This window comes from Haliaeetus leucocephalus, unplaced genomic scaffold (genome assembly GCF_000737465.1).
Source record: "Haliaeetus leucocephalus isolate CR32 unplaced genomic scaffold, Haliaeetus_leucocephalus-4.0 Scaffold351, whole genome shotgun sequence".
NCBI classification, from domain to species: Eukaryota; Metazoa; Chordata; class Aves; order Accipitriformes; family Accipitridae; genus Haliaeetus; species Haliaeetus leucocephalus.
In genome coordinates this window covers 197265-209846 of record NW_010972787.1, presented here as the reverse complement: position 1 = coordinate 209846, position 12582 = coordinate 197265, and the positions used below count along the sequence as shown (strand labels likewise).

Sequence of the window (12582 nt, the reverse complement as noted above, 5' to 3'; positions counted from 1 at the left end):
GCAAAAAACCCCTACATGAATATTTGGTATAGTAATGCATATGAAGACAAAACCAAGAAACTAAGGATATTCTGGCAGGTTACTAGCAGAAAGAATGAAAAAATGCTTACCTCTACAATAGTCAGCAAAGCTTCTTGAGAATTTCTCATAACAGTCATTGTTTTCTCACAGCATCTAGAAAAAAAATTTTACTGTATTTTTAGGTTAAGTTTGGTAGAATAGAATGGTATTTTCATCATTTAAATAACAGATATTTGTACCCTTCTTAAAAGTTAATTTCTAACATTTAAGTAACCTCTTTGATATTTACATTTTGGAGGGGGGGGGGGAAGAAATTTAGAAATGTAAGACCAGAAGAAGACTGGGTAGTTCACTGAATATATTCCCTCTGGGAAAGAGATTACCCGTTTCACCGCCTGGAATGTTTCTATATGCATAACTAACCACTGAGTTAACACTGACCATTCAGGTATGTCACAATGGCAGAACTGCTTGGCTGGATGAAAACGTGTGTGCCACGTGCTCTGCAACACGTTGGAGAATCTTGGTAGGGTTCCTTAACGTGAAATGAGCACAGTAGCCAGACTTTAAACTATTTCTGAAATCTCTCCAATGAGTTTAGATACAGAAGTGGTTACTTCCATTCACTCCCAAGCAAACTAAACTTGTGGAAGGAATACAAAACTTTCCTTACAGGACAGGTACTCCAGTGAAAGAGGAATTAGGCCTCCTGTCTACTTCAGGATGAGAACACACCCAACAAAGTTAACTATGTTCACACCCCATCTTGAGAGGACTTCTTTATGCACTTACACCTAAACTGTTAGTTACAAGTCAATCTGGCTGAGGCAGAAACAGTTATCTGCACCAGTGCCTTTTATACTGTATTTACTTCAGCTGCAGCCAAACAATTAATGTTTTTCTGTATCATTGGACAAAAGTTTCAGAAGTAACACGGAACTGTGAATTTGACACCATCATGTTTAGAATAGAAGTGGCAGTGACTGTTCCTTCACAGGACAAAGGTATATTAGGAACTACTTATTAACGTTAATTGCTACCTTACAAAGACAACACTATGTACTTTTTTAAAGACAAGAAATTTGGGGTTTGCAAACATCATGAAGAGAGAAATGTCCTCCTTTTCAGGGCTCTCTTGGGTCATTCACAGAAGATAGGATGGAGGTTGACAGAAACTCAGCCCTTTTAGGATTCTTCTGTTTTCCAGCTCAAATCTATTGTGGGACTGACATATTGCACTTGCAAAGTAATATCAAATATATGATCCAAAAGAGGAAAAGACTGCAAATTACTTGCATAAAACTGAACAGAAATAAGAGACAGACCAAAATGGTTCAAAGAAACTTATTAGCTCCAAATATATAGTATAGCTCTGAAAGAAATACATAGTTCTGAAGGAAAAAAATCCAGCAGTCTAAATCAAGGGATGAAATTTAGCTGTGGAGCCTTTGGAAGCACTGAGCCATCCCAGAATTCCACAAGAAGGTGACAATAACCCATTATTAGTGAAGAATATGAAAAGCTGAGCAACAATAATGAACTTGTAATTGGTTATATAAATAAGAGTGTATGAATTAGAGGACAGCATTTAGGTTTGGATACTATCACCACAAGCATCGGAACTATTTAACATGTAACAATGTTAATGCCGAAGGTACTCTGCTGCCTCCTTACCCCTATGCAATACAGGAGCACTTACCTTCTGAAGACTCCTTCCACGCCAGTAATACCCATTCCATCCACAATGTCCCTGGTTAATCTAAATGGAACAGTCTCTGGTGTGGGAAGGATTTTACCTTGCTCAAAAGCAACCCCTAAATGAAAGGATAAGAAGTGTTTTAAAAAATGTTAAAGTAAAGAAAAATTAAGGTTCTCTTGCCTGTCCTACTTACCCAGATCTATATGCACTAGTTCTGCCGTTTGTTCATCTATCAAGATATTCTGAACATGTCTGTCTCCAAGTCCAAGAATGTAGCCAACTAAAACAAAAAGGTTAAGTGCTGAAACCATATTTACATGCCATAAAAACCAGGGAAAATTTAACAAAGAGATTATTAGAATCAGTGTAACACGTGCAAACAGAAGTGAGACTATTTCTTCCCCTGTGTATACATATTACTCCAGCAAAGAGCAAATGCCATTCCACAAATCCAAACTCAAAAGGCTAACTGAATACAGTTGTAAAAAGGTTATTCTCATACAGTTGTGTATTGTTTCATCTACTCCACAGACTCCTTCCCATTTCTCTCTGTAGACAGGTTAACCAAACACTTTCACAGCTTTTTAAAAAAAAAAAAAAAAAAAAAAAAGGATAAAAGCCAAGTGCACAAGAAAATTAGGGTTTATTATTACTATTTTTAAAAAAACCTTTTAACTCACAGTATCATGTAATCCAGAAAATAGGACTGCACATAATTCAGTAGGGGCGGCTCAACCATACCTAAATAGTTCCTGAGTGATTCTTGTCTAAGTCAATTTTAAAAATCTCCAGTGACACAATTTATAAGATCTTTTGTGTAAGCCTATTTCAGCACTTTACTGTCCTTAAATGTAGAAACCTTCAAATTAAATCTCCCTTGCTGCAAATTACACCCTTTACTGTTTTTCTATTAGGTAATGGACATGGATAGCAGTAGTATTTGCTACAAAAGTCTTTCATCTGAATTTTCCTGAACTATACATCTACTTCATTTTTTTCAGCAAAAAGAGGTGTATAAACAACATGCTAACATCTAAAAGAGGATCTACTGCAATGTATACAATCTACTATCAAATGTCTTCCAGAGATTCCATGTAGAAGCGAGTCATCCAAAGGAAATCCACAGTCCAAGTACATATATCTCCTTATTAAGATACAAAATCAAGGTGAAAATGCCAAAGCTTAAAAAAAATTTCAGCCATGGCTAATGATGCCAGTACAAAGAAAGTAAAAGATTAAGCTTTTCAACTCAGTTAAAACATTTGAGATTAAATGAGTACATGATAAATCAAAACAACAGAATTAGTCAGGTAGAAACTTTAAAGAAACCTACCAGAACCTAAAAATACAAACCACTATATAAAAAAAAACCAACCAGAATTTCATGCTGTTTTTCTACTGCAGAAAGGGGCAGTGGGGAAGTGGGGGGATGAATCAGAAATCTTAATTACAAAAAGAATGCTGGTGTTTCTTGCTGGCGGTTTTTGCCCCCTACTGCCCCTTTTATGACATGTGACAAAAGCAGAATAGCCATTACCTCTGGAATGGTACAAACTCTTTGTTTACAGAATCTAAAAAGTCCATGTTAATAATCCAATATAATACCTATAGAAGATGTGGCCACACTGCGAGTGTACGCCAACCGTTTTTCAAACCACACAGCTGGATCCAGGAATTTTTCCATGCAGAAATAACGAAACACAGGCTGAAAGTTCTCGCAGACTTTCACAAAGAGGTTGTATTTCTCTTCAGAATGTTCCTTTTGTGCACCCTTTAAACAAATACAAAATGTTTTCCCCATGACTGACTGCTCCGAAAGGAAATTACCTCTTCCTTTGAAATAAATACATTCCTCCTTTCTACCCCTCTCCCCTCCATCAAATGCTGTTCTCACTCCTTTCCCTCTCTGAGCTATGAATTAATGTCTTTTTTACAGCAATCTTTAGTGCACCTTTCTATCTGTTTTACTAAATTAAATTTTCATACACAACTCATGGGCTACATGTAAAAACATACTCCCATTTCTTTGGCTCAGCATGTGTATTTTATATGCAGGTACAGGTAAGCACATCTCGTTGGGAGATACTTCCTCCTGCACTCTGTTCTGGTATCTTTGCTTATCTGATGGCTCATGTCACTGCAAGAAAGTCATTCTCACTCATTCACATGCAAAAGCTGCACAAAGCCAGATTTAAATATTCTTTCATCCTGTTAGTACTATACAACTTAAAGAAATAATTTCTTGCACAATCATGGTGATATAAAGTAAAATTTGCAATTTTCTAAATGTATGGTGAGGTGGTTTGTGGAACTAAACTAAACCAGCTGAATCCACATAGCAGCTACCTACCATCAGAAGAAAGAACCTTCCTCTACTTGTATCTACTGAACCAGGTATTTTTCTGCCAGTTTACATAAAGTTAGTCTTCTTTGGCTTAGCTCCCTGTGCTGACTCACTATGGGGGGTGTAAGGTACATGGCTGTCATGGTGGAGGAGAAGCCAGACCCCTTCATACTGTCTAACAGCAATTAAGACATTACATTCATCTCAGCTGCATTCTAAAACCATGTTTTTATTTTCAAGGACTAGTATTTAGAATTTTGGTTTATTCGTGAAAGTAAAATGATTTTTCAATGCAATGAGAAACATGACAAATAAAACTTAAATCTGTCAGATAACCTTATACTGACACTGTTGGGTCTCTGTAATGATCACTTTGGAATTCCAATAGATTTATATTCCAGAAAAGAGTTCACAGACTTCTTCGAGATTCAGCTATATTCAAATCTTTCCTGCAACAGTCATTCATTTAGCAATTTTTGATTTTGTAAGAACTCTTCCCAGGCTGCATTCAGATTAGTTTGAAGAACTACTAATTTCATGCCACTGGTCATATTCATTATGATATACTTAGAGCATAGTATATAATTCTCCATAAATATGTAAAAAACCAACCCTCTGTGTAAAAGAATGTAAGCCAGATATTTTTCTTTAATTATTTTGACTCACCATCATTATTTCCTGACACTGATAACTGGAATAATCTTTTGGCCTGTATCTCTTGTGAGCTCCCTCGTTGACATTCACAAGAAACTCCCCAATGGGAGTTGTTCCCGAGCACCACTCAAGAACACCACTTCTCTGAGAAAGGGGAACCACCTGTAAAAACAAAACCACTGCTACATGGGGAAGGGTTATACACACACAATTATGAATATGCATGCCACAGAGCGTGGGTGTATATTTGTGTTTGTTTTAAAAAAAACCCAAACAAACAACAACAAAACCCCTCCAAACCATACAGCTTACCCCAATATATGTTCTAAATACACATATATAAAATACACTCAAGGTTTTTCTGTCAATCAAATACTTGCAAATTTCTTCCTAGACCAGAGAACCTTCTACTAGGTACTTCAATACAACTTATTGATTATACTCAATTTGCATGTTTGCGTTGGTATTCTGAATGACCTGTGATTGCCAACAGCTTGCTATGCTTGAATGGGATAATACAAGCATTGTGGAAATTTCACACAAAAAGTAAAATCTGGAACAAACATATGGTAGCTGTGTGAACATATTAGGTTTGTCTTACTCTGCTTTCCATCCTAGGGAACAGTTTCTCACTTCATAACTGGCTGTAATAGAATCATAGAATCATTTAGGTTGGAAAAGACCTTCAAGATCATCCAGTCCAACCATCAACCATGCTCACTAAACCATGTCCTGAAGTACCCCGTCAACTCGCTTTTTGAATACCTCCAGGGATGGTGACTCAACCACTTCCCTGGGCAGCCTATTCCAATGTCTGACAACCCTCTCAGTAAAGAAATTTTTCCTAATACCTAACCTAAATCTCCCTTGCCTCAACTTGAGGCCATTTCCTCTCGTCCTATCTCCAGCCACCTGACAGAAGAGACCAGCACCCACCTCACTACAACCCCCCTTCAGGTAGTTGTAGAGAGCGATAAGGTCTCCCCTCACCCTCCTCTTCTCCAGACTAAACAGCCCCAGTTCCCTCAGCTGCTCCTCATAAGACTTGTGCTCCAGGCCCCTCACCAACTTTGTTGCCCTTCTCTGGGCAAGCTTCAGCACCTCAATGTCTTTCTTGTAGTGAGGGGCCCAAAACTGAACACAGTACTCGAGATGCGGCCTCACCAGTGCTGAGTACAGGGGGACAACCACCTCCCTGCTCCTGCTGGCCACACTATTTCTGATACAGGCCAGGATGCTATGGGCCTTCTTGGCCACCTGGGCACACTGCTGGCTCATATTCAGCCGGCTGTCAACCAGCACCCCCAGGTCTTTCTCTGCCAGGCAGCTTTCCAGCCACTCTTCCCCAAGCCTGTAGCGCTGCATGGGGTTGCTGCTGAGTTACCTCAATTGCTGTAGCAGTGTGCTGGTTTCAGCTGGGACAGAGGTAATTTTCTTCACAGTACCTAGTATGGGGCTGTATTTCAGATTTGTGCTGAAAACAGTGTTGATAACAGAGGGATGTTTTCATTCCTGCTGAGCAGTGCTTACACAGAGCCAAGGGCTTTGCTGCTTCTCACCCCACCCCACCAGCGAGCAGGCTGGGGGGACATAAGAAGTTGGGAGGGGACACAGCTGGGACAGCTGACCCAAACTGACCCAAGGGTTATTCCACACCATATGACATCACGCTCAGCATATAAAGGTGGGGGAAGAAGAAGGAAGGGGGGATGTTTGGAGTGATGGCGTTTGTTTTCCCTAGTAACTATTACGTGTGACGGAGCCCTGTTTTTCTGGAGATGGCTGAACACCTGCCTGCCCATGGGAAGTGGTGAATGAATTCCTTGTTTTGCTTTGCTTGCGTGTGCGGCTTTTCCTTTAACTGTTAAACTGTCTTTATCTCATTCATTTTTGCACACATAAAAACCTGAGTCTTCACTGAAAATTAGTCAAAAAACCGTGACTCTAACTCCACCTGTGAATTCTTAAAACTATGCTAGCAATCCAGATAAGCTCCTTTAGAGATTCTGGAGTGCACATTTCTCATTTGTCAAAGACAAGAACTTTTACTTAGAGAGCACTTATTCAGAGGTCACCTTCATAGCTTTTGTTATAAACCCAAGCACATAAAAAGGAAGGAGGAGGGGAAAGTTCCTGTTCAAATACACTTTCTGCATTCACAATAAGAATTTATTCTTGTATTTCCAATTCCAACAAAAACAGTTCTGCAATTCAAATTCTGCATGGACACTAGATGGGACTTCTGGATTCAATTGTAAGGAATACTGCAAGACTAAAATTAATTATTAATTAAGGAATATCGCAACACTAAAATGGATGAGAATTCATAAACAAGTTTGTATGCTCAAGTTTAATGACTAGCAACTTACAATTCAAGGACAGCGCATGACTTAATTTCTTTTCAATTATAAGTTCATGTAAAGAAAGCTTTGAAAAGTATTTAAATATATATTTGGCATCAGAATTTTTTTTTAAGGATTTAGAAAAAATTAAATTGTAATAATTGTTGTAATTTTAATAATTAAATTGTATTAATTGTTTATTCCATACCTTAAAGGAGCAGTGAATATTTTAACAACACACAAATAAATACACTTTTATATTGTCTTTGGGTTAAAAAGAGGAGAATGGAGAAATATGCTTTATCGGTAGCAGTTATTCCTCTGCTGCAGCAGCTGTTTAGTGTTACCTTGTATCTTCGGATTGTTAATTTTCTCTTTCGTGTTTCAGTGTTTTGCTGGAGCAATGTATTGCACATCTGGAAAACCTGCTGCATAACAGCATCTTGTCTCAGGTCATCACGCCCCTTTAGCATAAACAGAAAAAGCAGTTAAAGAACACTTTTCAGCATCCAACTTCTTGTTCATCAACGTTAAAAAATTATTTAAAAAATTTTCACAAAACACAAGTTACTTTTCCACAATAATCACCTGTAATAAAATGTAATTAACAACTGTTTTTCTCTGCATTTGGTTTTCTAATAGTGCTCAGCTGCTTAAACAGAACCATCATTAACTTAAAACATCACCTTTTTCTTCTTTTTTTTGACAAATGTTATTTGATTAAGGTTTCAATTGACCTACCTGCCTCACGGTACCCTTTTAAAAAAATGGATGTTTCATTCACCATATTTAGCAATCCAGCACACAGCTGAAGCAGCATCAGTTGGCGCTGCAGTTCTGATTATTGGACGCAGATCTAGCGATTTATGCTTCTCTTTAAAACTTGCAAAACTACCCGATACTTAACAGCAAAACAGAATTCTCCTAGCAGCTGCTGAATGTTTACATTCAAAGAGAGACAGAATGAAATCAATTGAGTTTAATGAGAAATAAATTTTTTGAGAGATTTGTGTTTCTATGTGCATGTTTTTGATTGTCTCTGAATTTTAATTCTTTTTATATGGGGAAGAAAGAAAAACAGAGGTATTTAACACAAAATGTTGATGGCTTTTACTTGCTGTACAGTCCAGGTCACTCCTTGAGGCATGACCACGCAAGATCTGGTTGCTGTCAGGTAAGCTACTGTATATTACATGCATTACTGAAAAATAGTTACAAAAATATTAAATATTATTACTTATTATTAGATATTATTATTATGATGTTGTTGTTGTTGTTATATTACTTATTATTACTTTGTAATTTCCTTTATTAAAGCATTCCTGCACTGAGAAAACTGACACTGAGCTGTGAAAAGTCTGCTCATGGTACAGAAGTGATACATGAGAAAACTGACACAAGAACTTAAAAAAAATTTCTACATGCCAAGTGTCTGAGATGTCATTACAACTGACAGAACTTACCTTTACCAGCTGCCTCCTTTCTTTACCATCTGACCCTACACAATCTATTATTTTAGGCAGATTCAGGCCTCCTGCTAACCGAAATTCTGGCTTAAAAGACCTTATTGTCACCAAATTTTCATAGCGTCCTGTGGGATCCACCTGAAATTATAAATTAGTTTAAAATTAATACAAATATTACCTCCATTTCACTCAGAGAAAGTGGTAATGAGTTGTTTGCAAACCTCATTAGCAGACTATATGCTAAATATTAATATAAGCATACCATCATCTACAAGGATAATACCCACAAAGGCTACAAAAATATGCTGAGCAAAGGAGTGAGTTTGATTCCTCCTTGTTCACCTCATTGGTAGAGGGGACACGGTGCTGCAGACTTCCACTAAACAAGCTCTGACACAATTTCAGCCTGTCCCAACTAGCACTGTCTCTAGAAAATGTTCATGTACAGCTGGGGGGCATTAGGCTTTCATTAGGCGGCAAACAAACTCAATCTACAATCCTAAAATTGTTAAAATCTACAGGATCTGTATCTTCAGCCATCCTCCATATCCTCATGCCACAAAGCAACCCTACTCAGTTAGCTATAAGGAAATATCACTCCAGCTGTTTACATCGCAGACCTTCAACTATTTCAGATAGTTAGTACTGGAGAAGAAGAAAGGCAAAGAAACTGTCAAGTCATACAAAGGACCAACACCTGGGACCAACAGGAGCCCTACAAACAAATGCTATTTAGCTTGAGTGGCAATTTCTGGCCTCTGAAGTCAAAGGGCATAATGTCCCTTGGCTTGGTTTTATTTAGCTTTATAGACATAGCCTGAGGGACTTCAACATAGGGAAGTTTGGCTTCATGAGATGTACATTTTAGGTGGCTGGCCCAAAAAACAACTCTACACTCCTGAAACTGGTAAGTTTCCTAGGTAGAGCATGTGGTATCTAAGAATGAGTGCACCCATACAATCGACCACTTATGCTAATGGGAATGCGTTATTCACCATTACTGAATGGTAAAGACACATAAGCTGGCCATTTAAGAACAGCTGAAGAGGCGTATCTATTAATTCTCACAACTTTCTGGACATTAAGTGCCCCCCTGAAACTCTGAGCTAGCACTTACAAAGTCAGATCCTCTCTGGGATTTAGGTAGCTTGCTACCCCCTTTGATAATGAAAGGCTAGTCAGTGGTAACAGTGGCAAAGCCATCTTCACACAATAAGCCACTATCCAGCAAGTGTAAGACTTGGGGTCAAGGTCTTCTAAAGCCTAAGGAAAGCATCTCACATTGCATCTCCCATCTAACAGGAAAGTACCCCTGGTAGGCTGACCTGTAAAGAGCATGGGAATCTGATGAAGAAATATATGCCCTGGCTGCCATTATAAAAATTTGAAGTTGATTCTAAGATTTGATATCATAGTGTGTATTTATTTCAACTTCAGTCACCTTAATTTCCATGGTAGGAACAACAACATCATCCAAGTTCTTCAGTTTAATAATTGGCTGGTCAGCTGGAATACTTATTCCTTCTGTAATTAAAAGGAATTTGTGTTTTTAAATTCAGAACTATAAACACACATCAAAGCTCACAAAACCCAGCTTACATTGCTTTTGGGACCCAAAACCTCATTGCACATGTCTGTCGAGCTGATGATGACCACGGGACAACTGGAGTTGTCTGGAGTTTCATACTCAAAGTCTGAACCTTACAGTGCAAGTAATTACTATGACTTTTGATCCAAACTAAGTTCTACATTTATCAAAAACAGGACACACTGCTAGCACAGTATCTCCTTTAACTAAACATCAATACTTAGAAATACACTTTTTAATCCAAGAAAATAAAACATATCTTCACTATTAAAAACAAAAATAATTTTTCCAAGACTTACTTCTTTGAGATTTCCATGGAGTAGCATCTACATTTGCTAATGTGATGTAAGCATCACAAAGTGCTTCAACGCCTCTAACCATATGAGCTTTCCTTTTTCTTATGATACTGATTATATTGCTAGCAGCCTCCATTCTGTCCTAAAAAATCCAACAGAATACAAATATCAGATCTTGCAAACTGTACCTCGTAAGATTAAAGATGCATCATAACATGCAGTCAAGTAAGTACAACTGAGATACATCCTATGAAAACAGAGAAAATTGCAATAATGGACAGCCTGATATGAACAAAAATAATTCGAAGAAAAGTTCTGTGTTGTCTAATCTGAGATAATGAGTAAAGTAGAAAATTATTGGGGATGGAGAAGGAGCAAATCTGTCCCGGCAAAGTGCAAAAAATTCTTCAGAAAAAGGGACAGGCAGTTTTGGATGTTCTTCCACCATCTTCCTGCTTCCGTTATTTCCTTCCAACTGGAAAAAAAAGCCTGTACAGAAAAGGCAAAAATCATGCCTAACTCTGAGAGACTTAGTTGAGTTTAGCACAATCCTACTCCTAAGGGTGGGACCACAAAAGAACTACAAATCTGAGAGAAAGATGAAAAAAAGCCACATAAAAATGTGGTGAAAAATTGTATCAGTGTACGAAGTAAGAGTGTAATGACAAACAACCATGCCAGGCCTATAGTGATGGGGGAAAGAAGGGGCATTAATCTAGATATGAGATGATTCCAAAGACAGGTTCCAACAAAAATTAAGCTGTAACAACATTAACATGAAGGCACAGTTCAGTATTACCTATCATCATGGCTTTTAACATATAAAGATCATATAAAGGAACAAAAGATATCCCACACAAGGCTAAATACTTACTTAGAACAGATGTTATTACTCAAAGCAGAAAAAATACTCAATTCAGTACGTACTTTTAAAAATAAACCCACTCAAGTCTTTGTTGCATCTAAACTGCCTTTTACAGAATCACACATCAAGGACTCGTTAACCATGATTTGTTCCATCCCATAATTACTTCCTTCAATAATAATTATCAATGTATGTGCAAAAGGAGTTTTTTTTAATTATTAGAAGTACTTTCTTCCTCCTACTCTTTCTTAACAAATGTCAGCTGATGAGCTCTACACTAAAATACCCCTTGACTTTTTTTTTTTCCATTTTTTAACAAAATGAAAAGACTGAATGTGATTAACAGAATAGAATTTTTTTGTAGTCACCACATCAAGCTGGGAGATTTCTTTCGGTGCATTTTTAATTAACTTATTTCTTCTTATTGCATCTGGTTTTGTGAGGAGTTCATCTTTGTTAGCATTTGCCAAAGCTAATATTATAAACAAAGTATGATGTGGATGATCCATTGAAATTCTAGACATTAGCTGTCAAGAAAAACAAAAAGATCCCAATATTGAAAACTGTACAGAAGAAAAAAAATTACTTAATTAACACTATTAATTCTTTTGAACTTCTAAGGTTCCTAATAAGAAAAACAGAGTAATACTTCGATGGTATTTCCACAACTAAAGTACATTCAAAGTACATTCCTATACCTGCATAAGACTATTCTACAACAAGAAAATCAATTAAGTAGCAAGGAAAAAAGTCTCCAATCCTCTCCCCTTCTCCCCCCACTATACTGATTTTGCATCACTCATTTTTAATACACCTATGTCACCTACATAACTCATTTAGCTACAACTGCACAAAGGAAGATACATATTTTTTAGAAGTATGCACTACTAAGCCAAGCAAAATATCTTTAGATATAAAAAGCATAAATTACATTATTCAGAACTTCATGAAATCCTAAACCACCCATCCTCTTGGTTCCCATCCGAGCAGCCAGCTGGTACATCAGAGGCAAAAACTTATATGAAGGAATCTTCTCTGCATTTTTCTGTAGTAGAGAAAATTCAGTTAGAAAGCTGCACTAAACACACACACACACACAAAGCTAATAACAAAATACCAGGTAAGAGCTAGCAATTTTGGTTTTGCATTCTTTTTTAAATTGAGAGTAATCATTGCTGTGTGATCAAATAGCAATCCAGTGAGTATCACATCATCTTGGTCCCTGTGCCCTAAATTCTACAAGTGCTTCATAAGAAAACTATTTTCTATTATATTAGAGCAGCTCTTAGATACATTGATTGAGAATT

General features: G+C 37.3%; 1 protein-coding gene across 4 annotated transcripts in view; it reads right to left on the bottom strand.

The window, feature by feature from the left end:
• ATM (ATM serine/threonine kinase) overlaps nucleotides 1-12582 on the bottom strand; it is an 86358-nt gene that overhangs the window by 2936 nt on the left and 70840 nt on the right. For 2 of the 4 annotated variants that reach the window (XM_010572590.1, XM_010572592.1), the window contains exons 51-61: nucleotides 12207-12320; nucleotides 11644-11802; nucleotides 10414-10552; nucleotides 9968-10050; nucleotides 8524-8664; nucleotides 7408-7524; nucleotides 4731-4880; nucleotides 3326-3491; nucleotides 1914-2000; nucleotides 1721-1835; nucleotides 111-174 (exon numbers count right to left, since the gene is read on the bottom strand). In XM_010572590.1, coding sequence (XP_010570892.1) covers nucleotides 111-174; nucleotides 1721-1835; nucleotides 1914-2000; nucleotides 3326-3491; nucleotides 4731-4880; nucleotides 7408-7524; nucleotides 8524-8664; nucleotides 9968-10050; nucleotides 10414-10552; nucleotides 11644-11802; nucleotides 12207-12320 — 1335 coding nt within the window. The remainder of the gene's footprint in view (nucleotides 1-110; nucleotides 175-1720; nucleotides 1836-1913; nucleotides 2001-3325; nucleotides 3492-4730; nucleotides 4881-7407; nucleotides 7525-8523; nucleotides 8665-9967; nucleotides 10051-10413; nucleotides 10553-11643; nucleotides 11803-12206; nucleotides 12321-12582) is intronic. The other 2 variants (XM_010572591.1, XM_010572593.1) reach the window with 2 other exon arrangements.